General features: G+C 38.1%; 2 protein-coding genes across 6 annotated transcripts in view; both read right to left on the bottom strand.

Annotated features, from left to right (window-relative positions):
- Positions 1–287: 287 nt before the first annotated feature.
- usp19 (ubiquitin specific peptidase 19) lies at positions 288–19,017 on the bottom strand. Of its 5 annotated transcripts, none has more exons than XM_077714894.1 (26): positions 18,662–19,015; positions 16,806–17,183; positions 15,039–15,167; positions 13,963–14,099; positions 13,339–13,887; positions 11,981–12,341; positions 11,729–11,885; positions 11,547–11,618; positions 10,739–10,890; positions 10,308–10,546; positions 10,018–10,210; positions 9,766–9,899; positions 9,527–9,685; positions 8,761–8,871; positions 8,570–8,680; positions 8,371–8,472; positions 8,135–8,275; positions 7,483–7,601; positions 7,245–7,388; positions 6,671–7,053; positions 6,480–6,587; positions 6,104–6,320; positions 5,556–5,708; positions 5,313–5,479; positions 5,054–5,229; positions 288–949 (listed from the first exon to the last, which is right to left on the bottom strand). In XM_077714894.1, the coding sequence occupies exons 2-26, from the start codon at positions 17,011–17,013 to the stop codon at positions 809–811; spliced, it is 4,563 nt and encodes a 1,520-aa protein (XP_077571020.1). In that variant the 5' UTR covers positions 17,014–17,183; positions 18,662–19,015; the 3' UTR covers positions 288–808. The 5 variants fall into 5 exon arrangements, with proteins under 5 accessions (XP_077571020.1, XP_077571029.1, XP_077570994.1 ...); XM_077714903.1 differs by having other exon boundaries at positions 10,308–10,540; positions 10,775–10,890; XM_077714868.1 differs by lacking the exon at positions 288–949 and adding an exon at positions 1,272–2,684 and having other exon boundaries at positions 18,662–19,017.
- A 983-nt stretch (positions 19,018–20,000) lies between these two features.
- Positions 20,001–22,749, bottom strand: part of lamb2 (laminin, beta 2 (laminin S)) — a 42,436-nt gene continuing 39,687 nt past the window's right edge. The window contains exons 33-35 of the mRNA XM_077725910.1: positions 22,140–22,316; positions 21,853–22,012; positions 20,001–20,445 (exon numbers count right to left, since the gene is read on the bottom strand). Coding sequence (XP_077582036.1) covers positions 20,309–20,445; positions 21,853–22,012; positions 22,140–22,316 — 474 coding nt within the window. The 3' untranslated portion in view covers positions 20,001–20,308. The remainder of the gene's footprint in view (positions 20,446–21,852; positions 22,013–22,139; positions 22,317–22,749) is intronic.

Here is a 22,749-nt window from a genome sequence, read left to right as displayed (position 1 = left end):
TTTTGCTTTAAATAACGACAATTCTGCTTTCTTGAAGGGCTACATAAATCCGAACTGTGCCAGTTGAGAAGGTAAAACAACTGTAATAACAAGCAAAACAAAGTAATCCTTACAAAAAGTAGCTCTTAATCATTTTAATCTGATGCTACAATATCCTCATTCCATTGCAACCTTGACACAGAAATATAACCAAACCTGAACTTAAAGAAATACTTAAAAGAACAAAAACAAAGAGTCAGAAAACACATCACTTAAAATGCTATCCACAATAAAATAAACAGAACTGGTCAGCAGTGAAGTTTTTATTTGAAGGTGCATTGGGGAAAGTGGGAGTGCGCCACTAAATTTTTCATGAGGTATGGGGAACCATTTCAGCAGCATTTTCTGCAAGCCAGTGGCATTATTTTGCATTTCATGAGAACGCTAATACATTTAATGATATCTGAGCGCAACATCAGGAATATATATATTAATGCAGGAGTCAATTACCCTTTAAATGAACTTGTAGTCTTAGGAGTTGGGTATGGAGAACCTCAATTTAAAAACCATAGGGATGATGAAGCAAGCTGCAAGCAATACACTGTTCAATATGCTCGTTAAGTGTAATTGCTCACCATCCGGACCCCCTTTATCCCCCCCAAAACGGGTTAGTATAAGAAGTAAATGTAACAGGGCCTGAGTCATTTAAATCCAGATCTTCCAAAACTGCAATGAGCACCAATGTGTCAAGTCCAAGATGTTAACAGTTCCTTATGAATTGAATGTAACCTCATGAGATGTTGTTAGGGTCACTTTAGCTTCCCCTCCATTAGTCCACGTCCTCCATGTTGCTGTAAGATGCTGTTGCGCAGTCCCCAGAATGCGTAAAGACACCACCAGGGACGTCTGAGGTCAATGGAGATGGAACTTCAGAGTCCAGGTCAGCTCCAAATAGTGATTGACTTGTTGCCTGTAACAGAAAAAAAGTGGTGTTGATGATTGATGCGGGTTTTCTTCATCTTCTGTCACGAGTTGAATGAGTACAAGGAAAATATAGATGAGATCGTACTTGAAAATACTATTTTTTAATTTGAAAATGTACAGAAGTGTATATATTTACAAAGACATTTGAATAAAGGAATATAGATACATTATAGGAGTCAAATTAATAACTTATGATATAACAGAAATGTGTCAGTAAAGAAAATAGACATTGAAATCAATACAACTACAAATATACATTGTACAATTCTTTTTATATTTTCTATCTATACAACAGGGGTCGGGAACCTTCTTTAATGAAGAGAGCCATTAACAATTCATATTTTCAAACATTATTCCTTGAGAGCCATACTCAGAATTTAAAAGTAAAAATACATGAAAATGTGAGCATTTATTATTCATTTCACCACTTTAAAAGTTAAAAAAAAGTATGAATTCTTTTGAGAACATTATTTCACTGTTGCTAATCAATGAGAGTATGCATGCAGAAGAGTCTAATGAAGACAAATTATGATTTAAAAAGGCAGAGAGCCATATACATCCATCAAAAGAGCCACATATGGCTCTCGAGCCATAGGTTCCCTACCCCTGCTATACAAGAATCACCGTACTAACCCTCATGTAGACTTTACAATCGATTTTTTGTCTCATTGTAAACCCACAACAAAAAATAATAATGATTCATTCACTCATCCATTGGCAAACCAGTGTTTCCAGCCTGTCCAATTTACTCATGCAAACACAAGCAGAAAACAGGCAACAGTACGATGGGTTACTGAAAAATTAGGACAGAAATTATAGCATTAAATCAAGACAATAAATGTAACTTTCAACAGAAACAAGGCTCTCGGTTAATCAACCGCAAAGAAGCGCCCGCAAAACAAAACAAAAAAACTGAAGACATGCATAGAAATGCATATGTTAGGGAGATCAGTGTTAGTGTCATTAGTCTTAGATTTATAATATAAATTTGCTTTCAATGAAGAATGCATTGCTTTACTTGGCTTATTAAAATTAAAAAAGTCACTTCTAGTACATCTGCTTGCTTATGGTGAATTTAGGAATACCTATTGGTGAACCTATAAATCTGCTAATAAGTTGTATATCTATTATTACAACCACTTATAAAATGTGCTATATACTGTATTTTCACGACTATAAGGCGCACTTAAGTCTTAAATTTTCTCCAAAATAGACAGGGCACCTTATAATCCAGTGTGCTTTATATGTAGAAAAAAATTAAAATGTGTCATTCATTGAGGGTGCGCCTTTACATGTGGTGCTCCTTATAGTCGAGAAAATACGGTAGTTAATTTTTTACAAATATTTCAATTGTTTTAGTACATGATTTTGAAGCGTGTAATGTAGTATTAAAACTGAGATGCCTTCCTTCTAAACTAAACATTTATCCCAAGCCATTGAGTCTAAGTCCAGGTCAATTTGGAAAGAAGAGGGTAGACGAAATTGACCAAAAGGGCAAAGATGGCCGCGAGGGTTCCTAGAACAAAGTATCGTGCACGATCTTCGTCATGACAATCTGAAGTTCTTTCCGTGCGTTGACGATGCCTTTCTGCTCTGTCCTGATCTCTCTCATCTCTTCCTCCCTGGGCTTGTTGTCGTCTCAGGCCCGAGAAGAAAACTTCCCGAGGGCTTTCCTCACGAGTGTCCTCCTCTTCTTCCAGTTCCCGCCATATTTGAGAGGCCTGCGATTGGCGGAAACTGGTATCAACTTCTGGGAAAAGGTGTAGCCTGACAAATCATTAGGATTTGACTTAGGCAATTCCGCATGGAGTCAGAGAAATTATTGCTCATTTGCTTACTATTTTGAATGGCAGCAAATAGTTTAGTATGGAAGTGATCAAAATATTTTTGAAACTAAATTAAAAAGAAAGGACTCTAGATATGCTAGAGAACGGAAGAGCAATAAAGAAAGAATTGTGCAGGGCCTCATCACTTTTAAACACTCAAGCCATTTGCTATGGGACAAAAATGAGCCTATTAATTCAAGACGTGGTATTGGTTTGAGCAGAAACTTCATTAAATAAACTGTTCGTGCTGGATCAGGAACCACAGAGGCCCGTGACTTTCTTTGGGGACTCTTTCACAAGTAAAGGACTTTAAAAGGTATTGTTACAGTAGAGCACAGGTGTCAAAGTGGCGGCTCGGGGGCCATATCTGGCCCGTCGCATCATTTTGTGCGGCCCGAGTAAGTAAATGATGAGTGTAAACTTTTGGTTTTGGTATCAAATTCAAATGAAGATTATAGATATTATATTTCTTGATTTTCCCTTTTTTAAATCAATAATTGCAATTTTGTTTCCATTTCTTTTGCGTTTTTGGCTTAAAAAGCATTTTGTAAAATCTAAAAATAAATAAATATAAAATATTTTCGGTTTTCCACTTTAATATTGAATATAACTAAAAAAATATTTCCATTTCAAATGAAAAACAAATTATTCGAGGTTTTCCCTCACTAAAAAAAAGTTCAAATAAACAGTTTTATATCTCAAAAAAATATATATATCTGTATGGTCTGGCCCATATGAAATCAAGTTGATGTTAATGTGGCCCGCGAACCAAACCAAGTTTGACACCTTTGCAGTATAGGCAAGGAGCTCAGTGTGAAAGGATTCTGCAGCAAAGCACAAGATGAAGGCAAATGCAAGGTGCACACATAATAATACCATAGAACTAAGCAGCAGTAACCCAGCAAGACTATTTAGTCCCAAGCACAAATGCATTTATTTTCTATTGTTGCTCAAGAAAGCCAAGAAAATGACTTAAGTAATAGTTTTATCAGGAAGGTGGATAGTTAAATATCATCCCAAAAATACTATTTCAAACAAATTGCATTGAGATATCATTCATCTTAGCGGGGGAGCAGTGTGAAAGAGCGTCCTAAAGGTTGGGAAACTTATACAAAGCACTTTTGTTAAGGCTTCCTCTGGAATGACTTGTGTGTACTCATACGCTAAAATGGCAAGATATCACCACGTAAGCAGGTCCATTGTTGAACGCATTCTAAGTTTGTGAACTAGAGCAAGTTTCTATTTTGGGTAAGGGTCTATACGTGGCAAATCTCACCCTTTGCCACTCTGAGCGGTGACCCATTGATTTTATTTGTGGAAAGGGGACATTCACAGCAGCATTGAGTGTTTGTAGCTATAATAAACACGTCTGCAGATCACATTAAAAATTCAACTAATCAGAAGAAAGCACATCGAGCGAAAGGTTATCATGTCAAACTTTCCTATTGGCTATTTCTGGTCAGCCAGTTGTTTTAAACACTCGGCCTGTATGCATTTCCCATTTTGTTTTCAGCAAACCAGGATCAAGAATTCAACACGACAACAAGGTTAACATAGAAACGACTACAAAAACAAACATGAATGCAAATCTGCCAAGATAGAGGCTTTGCCAATATGAAACCACACACAAAACTTGGAATTTCATGGAAGTCATACAGATCAATGAGGACCCAAAACCACACACGGTAAATTCTCATTGACTAATGACCTAGTGTTGTTTGGTTAAGCCAAATAACAATTATAAAAAGAAAAAGTAAAACCCTCTAGAAAGGATAGAAAACGGGTCTGTCAGACATAGGGTATAGAGTCGAGTCGACTTGAGCACAAGAATGCTACTCTCACATGTACATTGTACAACACGGGTCTAAGTTTATCATTGGACACATCTACACCCATCAATGAATTAGTGTGGATGGTTGGGCGCATTCAACTGCCCAATTTGTGCCAATATGCCACAAAGTCTTCCTGCAAATTTGCACGGTACTCTTAGGAGAAGCAATGTGACGTACGACATCAAGAGAAAACAACTTCAGAACGGCCAGGCAGCAGCAGCGATGAAGCAAATTTATTTTAACATTCATAAGAATTTATATTTTAAGTCAGAGTGCAGAGAAATATTATGTGCCTAACAAGCATTTTGAAGAAGTGTATGCAAAAGTAAAGTCGTTTTCAAACATTGAAAACATCAGTAACATTTTCAAGGATTTTCAAGGATTTCAAGGACCCATACGAACCTAGCACACAGTTTAATACGGTGCCCTCACCTGACTGGTGGTTGCTCCCATTGAAGGTGGAGAATCTGCCCCAACGGGCCTGAGGAAACGTGGCAGCCTCTCCACAGGCGAATTCCGACGTCGATAGAAAAGGACGTAGGCATAACGCGTTACCACCTGGCTTTCTTCCACCATGGTTACAGTACTATCATCAAATAAACGCCAACCTGTGTGAGATGAGACATAGGTTTGAGAATGAGAAACACAAACAATAACATGGAGAAATTGAGTTAACAATAAATTAACCCACCAACATCACTGCGTTGGCTATTTTTGTCACTCGGAAGACGAGCGTAGGCAGTATAGTGACCACCGATCATTCCCCCATAGTGGTTGATGACTGCATACAAGTCGTAGATAGGCGGATGTTGCAACTCATCCTTCTGGCCAATACAGAACTTACTTAGATCGAGATTCCTATAAGATAAAATTTTTGAGAATTGAATCAACATGGCAAAAGGCAGACAACTATGCTCAATAGATATTCAGTCACCTGACAGGGAAGTCGACCATGTCGTTAATCTTGTCTCTCCAGATAAAACTTCTAAAGCTGAAGCGCTTGAGTTGTATGATCAAAATGTTAGGTAGTCGCCATAGTAATAGCTGTTTGGAGGCCTCACGGTGCTGCTGGCACTTTGGACAGTACCTTTAAAAAGGGATAAAAAAATAATATTAACTAAATATACCATCGATCGTGACCGGACATTTGGTCCCCGGACGTTTCGTCGAACGGACATTTAGTCGCCGGATTTGCTCGCTCTCAAAATTATTATCATGAGAGAGAGTACTGTTGAAAGCGATCAATCAGGTAATCTCTCGCTCTCAAAATTAAAATCAAACGTCCATTCGACGAAATGTCTATTCGGCGAAACGTCTATTCGGCGAAACGTCTATTTGACGAAACGTCTATTCGACGAAACGTCTATTCGACGAAACGTCTATTCGACAAAACGTTTATTCGACGAAACGTCCGGGGACCACCATTGATCCATGGTGAAAATGTGACAGTTTTCAATTCTACCAAATTTTGAAGAACCGTACCATGCTTCTTCTGGTGCCAGCACCTCTGGCCTGGTGAAGAGGTTGAGACACTGCTCCAAAGTGAAATGCCCTGCCCTGGCTGTCTCACTCAAAGAACTAGGATCCTCCTCATATTCTAGTTCTTTGGAGCTCACTAGAACGTACTCCTTCAGACGCTCGTTGTTTTTCCACACAAGCTCCACGGTCGCATCATCAGGGAGGTCAACCAGTAAGTCCTCTGTAAAAAAGGTGGTTCAAAACAATCAAAATCGAAAATCTGTATTCCGTTTCTTATAATTGTCCGATGAATTTTCTGAAAAAAAATTGAACTTGTAGTTTTTGGCTACATAACAATGTTTTTTTAAGGCTAACAGAAAATCCAAAATATGGCTCATACCTTTCTCATCCAGTCTTTGCTCCTTGTTAGAATCCTGCAGAATAATGTAGAACTGACCCGCATGCCCTGAAGTTGCATCATTAGGTTGCTGGTAGCCTGCTACTGCAGCTGTAAAAAAAAATGGAATGGCAATGAGGCATTAAAATAATTGTGGACGCAAAAAAATAAATAAATAAAAGAACATCCATTACCTTCTGGTCGTACCGCCTTCTCACAGGAGGTTTCTTTTTCAACATGGGTGTCAATAGAGCCAGAGGAAGTAGATGAGATGGACTCTGAAAACCCAGAGTCTGACGTATGTGTGGTAGAAGGAGAAGTCTGGGACTGAGTAAGGGACACCGTGTCACCGGAGTCAAGGACCGGAGTCCAGGTCTGTAGTTTCCGTGAATCAAGCATTGGAGTGCCTTTCTCAGATCTGGATTCATTTTGTTCTACACTACTGCTTCCACCCATGGCTTCATCTCCTGAACTTGGTCCACCTAGAGAAGCTGCTGGTTGCATTGCAAGTGCTGGAGATATTTCAGGGGATGTCCTGCCTGACTGGAAAGGGGGCTGGAACACATTGACTGAAAATCTGCAGGAGATTAGGGAGAAAATAATAAAACATTCAAGGTTGGAATACTACACTTGTCTTAATAATCAAAGACGACGAATAATCACAGCAGTATCAAGTGTGGAATAGTTGCAAATATATCCCAAACACTTGTTCTTTTAAGAAATAGGTGCATTTTGAATAATGGCATGGGAAAAAGTATGATTTTCTACCTGGAGTAGCCGTGTAGGAGCTGAGTGAGGCGGCTGTAGGACAAACGGGACTCAGATACACTAACTAGGAAGGGCAGACCTACATTTTCAGTGTTGGGTCGACAATGCCCCTTGTGATTGGGCCAATGGGTCTTTTGACAGCCTCTGAGAGGGTACAGAAAGCACAACGATAAAATGATGATTGCAATACGGCATGAGCATTAAATTCATGATGTGCTACAGTATGAAAACAGCTCACTGATTGCAATAGCCAACACTATAACAGCGAGTACAGCGCTTCAATTTGTCTTCATCAGAGACCGGAGGCTTAAGGCAGGAGGCACACTTTGAAATGGGGATATTTGGAACCTGCAGTCTCTGGAAATTCAAATAAAAACAATTTGTGTGACAGAACCAAACATTTAATGCATAAAGGTTTTAGAGCAGGGGTGTCAAACTTTGGTCTGCGGGCCGAATACAGCTTAATTTGAGATCAAGCGGGCCGGACCAGTAAACTCATCGCAAAATGACATAGAATTAACAATAAGCTCACTTTTTTACTTTGTATTAGTCACTAATACTAATAATTAGTGCAAAGAATGAGTAAATTATCAAAATGTTTATTAACAGAATTTTCCTTTTACATTATGAGCAATATATTATGAACAACCTTTTACCAGGTCAAGGTGGTCTTAGTTCCGCCGCAGTGTTGCTTTCATGTTGTCTGCACGTACTAAAACACTGCGCTCCCTAGCGGATAATACAAGAACTACACATTTTAAAGAAACTTCATATTTTTTATACAATGCAGCTTTCTTCCCCGGGCCATACCAAACCACCTGACGGGCCGGATCCGACCCGCGGGCTGTATGTTTGACACCCCTGTTTTAGAGACATGCAGTTTTTGTTACCTGCTGAACTCGGAGCAACACCACTCGCTCCTTTGCTAGATCTTTGGAAAGAACCTCGAAGCAAAACAACATGTCTGAGGAAGACACAGTGTCCAGGGAATGGGAGGGCAAAAACATTCGCTGGAAGCAGTTTTTCCCCACCTGAGTCAAAGGAAAATTATTGATAATTAAGGGTCATTATGGTAAAATCAAAAAAAAAACATGACAAACTATTATTAAAAAAAAAGGAATCAAACCTCAGCAAGTCTGAGGTTTTCAGGTTTGACCCGAACACTCTTGCTGATGGAGTCAAGGACCTCTGCAGTGCTGGAGTTTTCCTTACTTACACTCACCAAAAACTGACACATGAATTGAGAAAAAGAAGGAAAATGTTTTGTTTGAGATATATGTACATTTTGTAAGGCCTACTGCAAGGCCTTCTGTAAGAAATCTCACCTTAATGGGTTTTCTATGCGGTTCCTTGGCAAAGTAGAAAACTGAAAGCACCTTTTGTTTTTGTGGCAATGGGACAGGTAAATAAAGGAAAGGGTCGAATGTTATAGAGACCTAAAATGGAAGATAAGAGGAGACTGTAATAAATGTGGAATGACTGTTACTTCAAATTTGGATGCAAAGAAAAGTATTACCTTGGAGCATGTAGGACAGACAAGCTTAGATTTGAACTGGCCTTGGAAGAGGTCCACTATGAATGAGTCATTTCTCATCTTGTGCCTCTGCCATGCCTCCTCTGCAACCACCTGCAAAGTTAAACAATGTATTATCAAATTCATCAAGCTGTGTCCTACCAAAATTATCATTTCATTACATTCAACATCTCCTTGAATAGGTGCTTTATTAAATACGGTATTTTCACGACTATAAGGCACACCGCATTATAAGGCGCACCCTCAATGAATTACATTTTTTTAAATATATTAGGCGCACTGTATTATAAGGCGCACTGTATTATAAGGCGCACTGTCTATTTTGGAAAAAATGTGAGACTTTTAAGTGCACCTTATAGTCGTGAAAATACGGTAATTGCTATTGACTTCCAGGTATGAAGTACTCACTACACAGTCACCTCTAGAGCCAGCCATTGTTGATGTTTTGGATTTTTTTGTATAAAATCTTGCAGTGGGGGAGGAGCTATATGATGGAAGATGTTGTAAACTAAGATGGCATCTGCATATTTAACAGTATTGTTTCAGTTCAGGCGTTTGTGTTTTTTTAATATCCGACAGTGGTGATTTTTCGTTTTTGGTTTTCTGTTTTTTCCATATATAAGGCACACTGGATTATAAGGTGCACTGTCTATTTTGGAGAAAATGTAAGAATTTTAAATGCGTCTTATAGTTGTGAAAATACGGTAGTAAGAGTTAATCATGAACATTCAAAGATCCTTAAACCAACCTCATCTAAGCGGCCATCAGAGTCCACAGTCTCCGTGTAGGGCTTATTCTGAATGCGATTCAAGTCCTCATGGAGGCCATCAAGCAAAAACGCCATAAATTCTTGGGCATCATGCTGGGCATAGCCTGTAAACTGATTGGCTTTACTGGCCACAATTGCCTGCAAAGAGAAGTTAAGTTAAATCAAAGGCATACAGAAGGAGGGAGGTAAACACTTAAATACATAACTGGCATCCAAACCTTTAGCTTTGAGGGCTGAAAGGCATGATGCGTTCCTTTCCAAAGGGCTCTTAGCAAGACTGCAAAGCCTATAGCTAGCCGGCCTCCAGTTCCTAGCGGATTATTGCAGTTGATTTCTGATTCAAATCCTCGATCTAAAGGAGATAAAAAAATAAAAAAAAGAGTACATTTGGAATCGGGATGGAAAACCACGTGTATGGCCTTTGTGTAAAATGATGACAAAATTGACTTGTGGTAGAACTCATTCTTTACCATGAAAGTAATCCCTGAGTTCTCTAGTGTTGGAAAGGGATTGGATGACACTGTTCATAAAGCAAGTGTTTCCAAGGTTGACTAATCCTGTGAAACCAGGGAGACAGACCTTCTTCTCCTCCTCATCCTCATGGTGCTCATTACTAACAGAGAGTTGATGTGTCATGGGTTGCACCATACAGGTTGGCTTGGGCTGCAACGAAAAAACAGAACAGAATTACAAAATGAACACTTTAACATACACTTGGGAAATAATTTATCATTCTGAACATGAAAAAAAACTATCTTACAGCCATGACAGTAGGTTCTGACTTGGTTATGGCGACATGGTCCGAGACTGTACGAGGACTCATGGTTTCCAAACCACTATCGTCTACTCTGGATGGAGCTTTAGGGGCCTTTGGCTTTTCTTCACCGACCCTTGGGGGCTCTTCCTTGGTGGGTAAACTGTGCTGGCTACTGCCTGGTTGGCTCTTTTCTGTGCAGGCGGGACTCGAGGGCACAGCCACCTTGGCACCACCCACTGCACCTTAAACAAAGGACAATGGGCCTTGTGGTTAGAGAAGGCTCTTGTAATGTAACAGAATTATAATGAAGGTAACGTTCATAATGCACTTTCTGTGGATCACTTGAAAAACTGGGGCAAGGTCTGGTTGAACTGCCCAATCTCCATTTATTTTTTCACAATTTGTTTTACATTGTTTTTCATGTGTTTTCATACATTGGAGTTCAAAATCTTTGCCAAGTAGAAGCTTGCCTTGTGTGGCGGGGGCCTCTAGACCCTCCCAACGTTGGCTGTGTCTCTTCTTTAGGTTAATATCGACTCGTGATACAGTGAAGGAGTATGAGCACTGGTCGGGCTGTATCAGATTCCTGAAGGAGGCATTGGCAGAGAGTCATGGATATGTTAGAATAAAAAGGCAGAATGGACAAGTGGTTGTCATTAGTAATGATATGTAGACAAAAGACAAAAATCTAAATATTATAGACAACTGTTGGTTCCAACATGGTTCATGGTTCCTGCATTTAGTTTTTGTTAAATTAAAAAATATATTTTAAAGCACTATAATCATTTTCCAACATTCTAAAATGTTACATTTTTATGGAAGTTCAGAGTGCCCGGCTTAAAGTGTGTTACAGTGTTCCCTCGGTCATCGCGGTTAATGGGGACCGGGACCACCCGCAATAAGTGAATTTCTGTGAAGTAGGGATGCCCCTTCAAAAATGCTTAATTTTAATTTAATTTTTTATCCCCCCACTGTATACAGTACACCATATAGAATACGGGTAGAGAGTGAAATACATGTTATAACAAAAAAACTGTAAAATATATTATCTCAATGTAATATTTATATCCCCCCCCCAAATAAAACGAAAAGCTCTAAATCTGCGGTGCCTGAACCGTGAAGTAGCGAGGGAACACTATATTTGTGATTTTATTGATTGCAATTGGGTTGCGTTTACTTTTTTTCCCCTCCTTATTTTCAAATTAATCTCTAATTAGGTCAGGTCACAATGAAAAGGCTTACCTGAGTCTGACCTGCCACTTGAAGACTGTGTTTGGTCCACAGTCTGGGTGAAGCCGAAGAAAGTGAGCGTCACTATTAAAAAAAAGACATTAAAAAAGGCTTTGTCATTGGTTCATTCAGAAATTATTTACTGAAAAGTAGGGAGGCAAATAGCCTTTGTATGACTTCCATTGAGAAAATACCTTGTCTGGAAGATGAGAGTAAAATCCTGCTCCCTGAAAATGACCCTTGATGTGTTCCTACAGATGCCCTTCATGTAGACATTCACCACCATCAAATCTGTGCCTTTCTCGTACGAGTCATTCTTCACAGACTGTAAGTTTACCATCGGCTCTGGGGCTAAGGTGAAGTCATTTGCATCGTTAAATTCAAACATAAAGGTTTAATGCAAAAATAAACAGCCCCAGAAAAGGCTCAATAATGCCAAGACTAACCTTCCTGTATTTTGCTTGACGGTGGTTCTTCTTTGGATTGGTCACGCTTTTCTTCTCCTTCACAGCTTCCTTGAATACGAGTCAGAGAGGGTGATTGCTCTCGTTGGGTTGCGCCTCTTGAAACAACCTGCTGGTCGGTTTGTGTATCTTGCATCGATTCGTGAAGCTGAGCCTTTTTTTCTGACTCAGTTTTAGTGTTGTCAGTACTCCTTTCTAGAGAGCCTGAGTCAACACGTTTTTTTAAGTCCATAGTTTTCCGGGAGCCACTTGTGCTTACAGGAACCTCAGGTTGTTTTTCACTATCAGCAGTTTCAGAGGATCTCTTCTGTGTGTCTGATGTCTTATATTGTTCATCTGCCTCCTAAACATAAACAAAAAAAATCATTAGAAGCAGAATTGCATTTTCAAGTGTTTTTCATCGGATTGGATAACTTTATACATCCCATATTCGGGAAATGTTGTTGTCACAGTAGCAAGAGGGTGAGGATGCAGAAATAGGAAAGACATTTTAGACATAAATATAGGTAATAAGTAAGTTAATACATAAATAAAAATATAAATAAATAAGCGTGTTTCCTATATATATATATATATATATATATATATATATATATATATATATATATATATATATATATATATATATATATATATATATATATATATATATATATATATATATATATATATATATATATATATATATATATATATATATATATATATATATATATATATATATATATATATATATATATATATATATATATATATATATATATATATATATATATATATATATATATATATATATATATATATATATATATAAACATGTATGAGCAGATATATAAAAATATACATACAGATAGATGTACATGTATGCATACGGTAAGTCTTAACACAGCCATTTTTTTGTGAAAGAGCCTGACAGCTTATGGGAGGAAGGATCTGTGGAAGCGCTCCTTCCTGCAATGAGGCTGCAGCAGTCTATTGCTGAAAGAGCTTTGGAGGGACTCCACAGACTCATGCAGGGGGTGGAAGGTGCTGTCCATGATGGACATCATACTGGTCAGCATCCTCCGCTCTCCCGCTTCCTCCACAAAGGACAGCCAAGAACAGAGCTGGCCCTCCTGACCAGCTTATTCAGCCTGTTCCCGTCCCTCTGCATGCTCCCGATAATATATAACATATATATATATATATATATATATATATATATATATATATATATATATATATCCATATACCGACATAGATATGATTTTAATAAAAAACAATTACATCTAAAATTTGTAGTTTGTTGAGCCTCTTAAGAAAAAAAACATGTCTGCATATAACAAAATATCCATACTAACCTCAATCATGTTTGAAACAGCGCTCCTCTGTTCACAAACAAATTGGTCGATATTCCTGTCTCCATTTCTTCCTGGTGTTTGACGTAGTTCGGTGGCAGTTGGTTGTACATTTGACGTTTCAATCTGAGCTGAGTCCATGTGACCCTTACTAAGAGACTTAGCCTCCTTGCTGTTCCTAGAAAGATTGCCAATGGTACACTTTGCACTACTGGGCTCTTGGGGCTGGAGTTTGCCGTTCTTAGCAGGAAGTGGCATACAAGAAGTAGCTGGTGGACTCCGTGCTCCAAATGTGTCTACCACAGAATCTGTTGATGATTTCTTGTCCGATGGTTGTTTGCTTTTTAAATGGCGCTTGACACCACGCTCAGTTTTGTTCCCGCTGTTTTTTGATGCAGTACATGAGGGGGAAGGGGTATCCTGAGATTGATGGTGTGCCAACAGGGAGGGCAACTTCAGACACTCTGATGACTCTGAGGCTACAGACCTTGGTTCCGACACCAAGACATTTTTGGTCGGTGTGGGTCCCACTTCTTTGTCTTTTTTGTTGGACTTAAAGAAGGCAATAAAAAAAAGGTTAAGACATATATGATGCTAACTTAAAAGTTCAATTTACTCTTAACTCACTTTTAGTGAAGGCCAAATGTGAATAGGAATCTTCTTATGCAGAATGAGTAGCAGAAAGCCACCTTTTTCTTTGTATTGTACTCTACTACAAGAAGCCTCTATTTCCTCCTGCAATTGGCATGACCACTCACGACCATCTGATGCAGAAAACAAATATTGTAAAACTTGAAAATATTAAGACAACGGTGTAACACTTTATAACTAAAAATATAGTATGCAAATTCGGGGTGGAGATACAAGCTGAAGCGAAAGAATAATTAGTAATTCAACGAGAATTAAAACAATTTATGTGTGCTGATTATCTAGAACAGGGGTGTCAAAAACTTGGTTTGCGGGCCGCATTAACGTCAACTTCGTTTCATATGGGCCGGACCATTTTAGATGTAATATAGAGAATAATTTTTTAAATAATAAGATTAAAAGAACTGGATAAAAAGCCCTAAATAGTCAATTTTTATAGATCTAAAGCAATGTTTATATGAGCTTTTTTTTATTAGTAATGGAAATTTCTTTTAATTATGTTTTTTATTTCAAATGGAAACAAAATCTATTTAATTATGTTGAATCATAAAGTGGAAAATATCTATACATTTATTTATAGATAATAAAAAATGCACTTCGGACTAAAAACACAAAAGAAATAAAATTGGATTGAAAATATTGCAATTATTGATTTACTTTTTCGGGCCGCACAAAATGATGCGGCGGGCCAGATTTGGCCCCCGCCCCTCCACTTTGACACCTGTGATCTAGAAGATTCTGCAAATTAATGTAAAATAAAAAATATCAACGACTCTTTAGATTTTATGCTTTAGCATTATGTACACTGATATTATTAGGTTTTTGAACAATGAACATATCTTTGGGTTTTCAGTCTATTTTTGTGATACAGAACAAATTGATCTATACAATAAAACACTGCCAACCCCCAATTTGGTCAGAAATCATGTTTTAAAAATGATTTGGCAAACATTTACATTTATATATTCAACTTTTCTGACAGGTGCAAAACCCTAAGAAAGTCTAGGTTTAATTTAAACTCAATATATATTCATGTAAGATTAAGATAACCTTACCTGAGAAATGCACATAGCAGTGTGTATCAGTAAAAGTTGTGTTGACATCTTCCAACTTCTGAACACTTTCTCCACATCTCAACTTGATGATCACTTCATTCGCATTTTGTTTCCAATCGACAAAAATATCTAAAAAAAAACACAAAGCAAATCACAATAAACATGCATCAAGTCTATCAAAACAAGAAAAGTAGAAAGAGATCCTTCCCTTTGCCAACTCAAGTTATTTTTAAAATCTGCCACCAAAATATGCCAATAATTAAAACAATTTTCTAAGTGAGACGGACGAATAATAATGTCCATAATTAAAGTACTGTTCATAAAACCGGTGAGACCAGAATGACACTGGTGGGTACAAATTAACTACCAAACATTCATGAGGAGCAACAGGCTGAACATTACCGTATGAAGTGCCAGCTTCAAGGGTGTACCCTATTTAGCCTGCAACACAATTTAAGAGCCTTCAATCTCCCCCCTACCCCCACTACATTTCTATCTCTCTTCTAAATGTCAGGAGGAACACCCTAGCCCAGGGGTGTCAAACATACGGCCCGCGGGCCGGATAAGGCCCGTCTGGTGGTTTGGTACGGCCCGGGGGAGAAAGCTGCATTGTATAAAAAAAATGAATTTTCTTTAAAAATTTATAGTTATTGTATTAACCGCTAGAGGGTGCAGTGTTTTAGTACGTGCAGACAACATGAAGACATTTATTTATGTTCTTATGTTATCTTCTTGTTCATAATATAATGTTCATAATGTGAAAGGAAAATTCTGTTAATAAACATTTTGATAATTTACTCATCCTTTGCACTAATTATTAGTGACTAATACAAAGGAAAAAAGTGGGCTTATTGTTAGTTCTATGTAATTTTGCAATGAGTTTACTGGTCCGGCCCACTTGATCTCAAATTAAGCTGTATTCGGCCCGCAGACCAAAGGGAGTTTGACACCCCTGCGCTAGCCTCTCTGGGTAGCTTTTCTCTCCTACAATAAACACGTGCTCAGCACAGATGCACAAAATAAACATGATGTAGCTTCTAAAAATAAATAATAAACTCCTACTTCGTATGAATTGACATCTCTTGTATTGGAGCAAATATGCTGATCAGTCAATTTAGAGTAACAGATCATTTTAATATATGTAAACAATATCAACAATATTAACAATAACAACACTAAAATGTTCTATTGCAACAGGCCTACCTGAATAGTGATTCGATATTTTTTGTCATGGGTTATATTGTATACCAAGGGTGTCGGACTCGGGTTGGTTGGCGGGCTGCTTTAACGTGGGTCGGACCATTTTTGATACAATATTTCGATTTTTGTTTTTTGAAAGGGATTTAAAGAACTGTATTAAAATCCCTGAAAACACATTTTTTATAGATCTAAAACCATGTTTATTTTAGCTTTTTAAAATATATTTTTCAAATTTTACAAAATGATTTTTGAACTAAAAACTGAGAAAAAAAATATTGAAAAATGACAATTATTGTTTTAAAAAGGTTGAAAATCAGGAAATGTAATATACATCTATATTCTTCATTTTAATTTGACCCGAAAACAGAAAATCAGCTCTCATCATTTGCTTTCCCGGGCCGCACAAAATGATGCCGGGAGCCAGATTTAGCCCCAGGGCCGCCACTTTGATACACGTGCCTTAACAAAACATCACTATTTATAAACATAAAACTTCAAAGATAAACTTGTTCCAAATTCACTGAAAAATAGTCCCCTTTCCCTTCCACAAATACATTATCCGCTTACCTTTTTTGACTTCTGCAAGGACTCCATCCACTTCTGCAGCAGCAGCAGCAGCTCTCTTGGCCTCTCTGGACTCCTGGTTAGCTCTGTCCTTCTGCTTCTTCTTACTGGCACTTGAGGCCAGCTCGGAGACATGGTCGCCTCCTCCCCTCTGCTGATTCACAGCCCCGCCGCGTCGGCCTGCGGCCCCATTACCACTGTTGCTGGACATCTTCAGATGTTTGGTGCCAAGGGGCCGCCTGTCGCCGGACTCACTACCGCTGCTGCTGGGGTCTGGATCTGAGGTGTGTCGCTTCCTGCCTGGCCCAGCTATCTTGGCGATGATACTGGTCTGACTTCTCTCAGAACAGAATCAGGAAGGGTAATGGGGGGGAATGGAAGCTAATGCATCGGGAAGAGAGTAAAGACACAAACAATCAATATTAGAACCTGAAACTTTCCCACAATGACTGTCAGTTCTGGAAACGCGATATTAGGAATCAAGCCATTTTCTTTTGACAACTTAGTAGCTTTTGGACAAGGTTAGTTAATTAGTTAGTTTTTGTGCAAAGAGTCCAATCACGTAAGCGGAAGCCAAAACCGAGTAATCAATGTATAGCAGAGGAACAACTTGGACACTAAGCTTCTAGTGACCTTCTATAGAGCCACTGTGAAGAGCATCCTAGCATACATCACAGTCTAGTACACTGGTAGCACGGCAGCAGACAAAAAGGCCATGCAGAGAGTGATTAAGACTGCCCAGAAGATCATCGGCTCTCTGCCCTCATTGGAAGACATTGCCAGCCCTCATTACCTCATCTGGGACCCATACCACCCTGGTCAAAATCTGTTACAGCTGCTGCCCTCTGGCAGACGCAAAAGGTCTCACAAAGTACCAACAAATAGGCTTAAGGACAGTTTTTTCCTACAGCCATCAGGAGTCTAAACTTGCGGTAGCACGACGCACAATCCCTTCTGTGTAATAACTTCAGGGTGAGGCAACATCAAAGACGTTGGGCGGTGATCTGCCTCCTACTGGCTGACTGAAGGTAAGTGATCCCCTTGCGATGTACCCATCACGGAAGAATGCCAAATTATGAAATTAATACTTATTTGGGTCTTTTTCCAGGAAAACGTCCCTTATGGAGAAGCACTTCCAATTTTGTCATACACAGTTTCTGGGTATGATGACAATTAGGCTTTTGTCAAGTCAATGATGATGACAAAGCCTATGTCCGATTATTATTATAACTGGACATACATTTAGTAATGCAGTATTTGTGCATTAAACATCCTTAATTCTTATTGTATAATAATGAACTTGTCTGACAAAGAATCGTGCACTATGAGACATTTCTGATGTAACAACACTGGCTGGGAAAATGTGCTCAAACAACAGCAAGAGCCTTTGTTATGGTTGTTAAGGCTTGGAAATCCACTACTACCGAATTAAATGACGAAGGCAACAGTTCAGCTTTCAACTCTTTTTGCCTTGCTTTGTTGATATTGACCTTTTTTTAAACAAAGATCGTGTTTACCATGTCCTCCAATTATATTTTGCGGTCATGGGTAAACAGCATGGCGTCATTACAAAACATCGACACAGTGACACTGCATGCAACTCTACCGCATTAAATTTAAATTGACGAAATGTGTTACAAACAGATATTAGTCCCTAATGTTCATCTAAATGTTTTTAATCGAATACCCAAGCCTGATTTTTGCTGTCGTAAGCAAAACAAGCAATCGCTTAATGGCATTAGCAGTCGCTAAAGCTAATGCTAGCCTCATTTTTTTACACTGGCACAAATGGGGAAGGTTATGCGGTCATTTAAGGACAAGCGATTGTTTTGATATGGGAGTGGATTCATCTAACTTACCAATTGCTGAATTATTATATAATAATTATTATTGCTGTATTAAGCTTTAATCGCTTCACGGCGACAGCAGGCCGCTCGGCTCCTGGCTTTTGCTCGCAATCCCGCGATGCTTCTGGAATCGTCTCCGTTTTCTTATCCAGGGGCCATTTCGGAAAAAAAATCCCACAAGAAATGGAAGATTAAGTTTAGTCCAAAAAAAAATACGAAAGCCAAAAGACGTTTAACCTAATCGTGCCATTGGTAGTGACAAAACCAGTGGGGTAGCCTTTACTTTGTTTAGGACAACATCCTGCCCGGCCAAATGTAAAGAAGGCGAGCCACTTCCGGGATGGTGGGACCACGTGATTAGAAAGCCTGCCTTTTTGGTGGCGCACATGTGCGCTCCAAATATTTGCGTGTTTTCACGTGGATCTGTTGAAACTTTGAGATGCCAACTATTAAAAGCTGATTTTCAAAGACACAAAGAGGCACACGTTTATCCTTTTCTGTGCATGTTACGTGGAAGTTGCTATGTAAACTGAGGGTGGCAGTATTTTTTTATACACTAAACAATTCGATCCTGTCTCCTATGTTTTTGTATTAAACTATGTTTTTTTTTCATAGCCCTGCACTTGTTTCTAAAGATTATGTGTACTTTGTAAAAAAAACAGATCTGGTTATATATGCAAAAAAACTGAAATTTAGGAATAAATATTTACACACACACAAACTATTTTCCAACCTTTATTTAACAGATCAAGGCACTGTAATACATACAACACAGGTATTATATTATTACTTGGTATTTATTTCCACTCATCTTTGGTTTCTAGCGATTTGTAAAAAAAGAATGAAATGATTAAAAGAACTGGATTAAAAATCCCTGAATATTCAGTTTTTTATAGATCTAAAACGATGTTTATTTTAGCTTTTTTTAAAATATATTTTTAGATTTTACAAAATGATTTTTGAACTAAAAACACCAAAAAATGGATTAAAAAATTACAATTATTAATTTAAAAGAGGGAAAACCAGGAAATTTAATATACATCTATAATCTTCATTTTAATTTGATCCTAAAACAGAAAGTCGGCACTCATGATTTACTTTCCGGGGCCACACAAAATGTTACGGAGGGCCAGATTTAGCCCCCGGGCCGCCACTTTGACACCAATGCTTTACTGTATGATGTGAGTGGAATATAAGTTATACACTTAACTATATATATATTCAATACTTCAGGATACTGCCAAGTTTTGTACATCACACTCACCATTCGAGTTTAAACTTAGAAAAATTGATTGCATAAATACACAAGGCTTTTCTTGCAGGCCTTCTTTTCATATAAGCAGTAAAAAAATGGCGTAAATATGATATTTATATTTCATCTGTTCAAAACAGCAGCTTTTTTTTGGTATAAATTCAAGCAAGTTAAAAGGCTTGAATTCAGATTATCATAAGCATCCGATTAAATTAAACAGCTCCCTCAGCTTGGGTACAAAATATATACTCAGTATTTAATTTAAAATCTATTTATCCCATATCTTTTGACATCTGATTTAAGTTATACTAAACACATTTTTATAGTCAGTACACACATTTACAAGAATACAATTTTAGGTGTATTTTTCTTCCAATTACTGAAAATATATGACATGTAATGTGGGCCTACTGGCACGTGTTATATATTTGTATTTGTTTGTTGATGTCATTGAGGATGGCTCTCATCTTGTCTTCCAAGCCATCCAGTTGACGAGCTTTCCCTTCTAACCTTTTCTCGTTTTCCTCGTAATTTTTCTCCAGTTCTGTGGGAACAATGAAATAAGAAACATGTTGCCATTTTTTAATTGTAAAATACCATCCATTTTGTCCTCCATTTTTCCTTATTACCATCATAACTGAGGACGACAGTTCACATTCAAATGAATTTAAGTCATTTCCAAGATGGCGTCGGCAGTAGTTCTGTCCACTGTTATTTGTTTTTCATGTTTTATAGCTCTTCTATCTTTTTTTAATTACATTTTAATATTTCTTACTACATATCTTTTTACCTGACTTTGTACTTTATACTTTTTACTTTAATGATGAATGATGAGTATATTTTAGTCCTTTTTTTCTGTTTATGTTACATATGTACTGTTAACGGATGCACTTTTTTATATGTATCGTATCTTGTGCTGAGCAGGCCCATCTGTCAAATTTTTAAAGTCAATGTGGCCCCCGGGCCCAAAAGTATGCCCACCCTTGTTTTAACGTCAACTTGATTTCACATTTTTTATAACTGGATTGAAAGAACTGAATTAAAAGCCCTGAATATTCAGTTATTTATAGATCTAAAACAATGTACTTTAATTTGTACTTTATACTTTTTACTTTAATTTTTTTTACAACTTTCCTTGTTCTGTAAGCCTGCCTTCTTTCTGCTACTTCTTTTTTTGGAACCATTCAGCCATGCCTACACTGTCATACACATGGCACTAGCTGTTAGAATACGCAGAAAAAGGAGCAACACCTCAATACCGCTGGAAATTCAGAGCTAGACAAAAGTGCTGGGAGAAGAAGCAACCCTTCTGACCAACCATTCCATCATCGGATAAGATGGAAGAGCTGTTGGCGCTTACCAGGCCGGGGAACAGAGTCGAGGGGTTCTACTCTGCTACTGTTGTCTTCAGCTCCAGACTACTGAGGAACTGTGCAGATTAGTTTGGAAGACTTCCTGTGTGTGGTTCCAGTTTTTGTCCAACTTTACAACATTTTTTGAGTCTGTATCCGTTTTTGCTACCGCAACCAAGATGGCGCCGTCAAGCTTTGTCCACTCTTGCTCCTTTTATGTTTTTGCTGCTTTTCTGTCTTAATGATTTGATTTGGTGATTCTTAATGATCCAATTTACTTTGATTTGCTTTTTACTTTGTGCTTTTACTTTGTTGTTGTGCAGTCTTTGCGACTGTACTGTCTAACTTATAGCTATATTATAACTGTCTAACTTATAGCTATATTTTATAGCATTTTCTGTATCTGCATTCCCACCCTCTTGCTAATGTCACAATGAAATTTCCCAAAAACGGGATGAATAAATTTAACCAATCCAATCCAAATGCTTCATTTAAGGTAATGTGTTTTTATTATTTTAGTTGGAGTGAGGTTAGGTCTTGATTACTTGCGCCAATATGAGTATAATAAAAAAATATCCCCTTCAACACGTAAACTATACCTGCTAGTCTCTGCAACTTGTTCTGGGCATCTTGCAAAAGTTGTTTAGCTTCATCCCTGAGGCTCTCTGCCTTCGCTTTGGCATCTTGTACAGCTTTGGCCTTGGTGCCAACGCGTTGTTTCACTTCATGGTACTTATCGGTCAGCTGTCCGTCTAGAATCTGAGCATCAGAAGATCAGAGTGTGATGGAACAATAGTTGCCTAAACAGAGTGTGATGGAACAATAGTTGCCTAAACAGAGTGTGATGGAACAATAGTTGCCTAAACATAAATGTACATGTACAGACCTGCTTGGCTTCGTTTGCTTTGTCTCGTGCCATTGTTGCTGTCTCTTCGGCCCGGGCAGCTGCCATACTGTTGTTAGCACGTTTGGTCTTTAGCACATTTATTTCTCGGCCCAGAGTGCTTAGTCGGTCCATCGCTTCATTTAGTTGCCGTTCACCATTCGACGTCTCTGACTCGATCTGTCGAGTTTGAAAGTGATGTGAATAGATTGAGTACAGTTGGAAATTGATGGTTTCTATCAGACACAAGCAAGCATTATGATGGGTTTACACTTTCAAAACAAAATTGCACGTTTTGTATACAATTGATGAACACTTTACATCTAACATGGTTTTAAATAACTTGAATAAGTTGACAATTACTACCGTATTTTCACGACTATAAGGCACACTTAAAAGTTAAATTTTCTCCAAAATAGACAGGGCGCCTTATAATCCAGTGCGCTTTATATATGGACCAATACTAAAATTGTTATCATTATAAAATAAAATAATTCAGTCGATAGGGTACACCATCCTCTACAGCTCTCACAACTACAGCAAGCAGCCGCTGACTCTACTATTTTCCCCGTAGAAAAAGTACTGCGCAGTGACTGCTGGGATTTATAGTAGT

Source organism: Stigmatopora nigra, chromosome 1 (genome assembly GCF_051989575.1).
Source record: "Stigmatopora nigra isolate UIUO_SnigA chromosome 1, RoL_Snig_1.1, whole genome shotgun sequence".
NCBI lineage: Eukaryota > Metazoa > Chordata > Actinopteri > Syngnathiformes > Syngnathidae > Stigmatopora > Stigmatopora nigra.
Note: the sequence above shows the minus strand (reverse complement) of the source record. Positions and strands in the feature narration are given on the sequence as shown.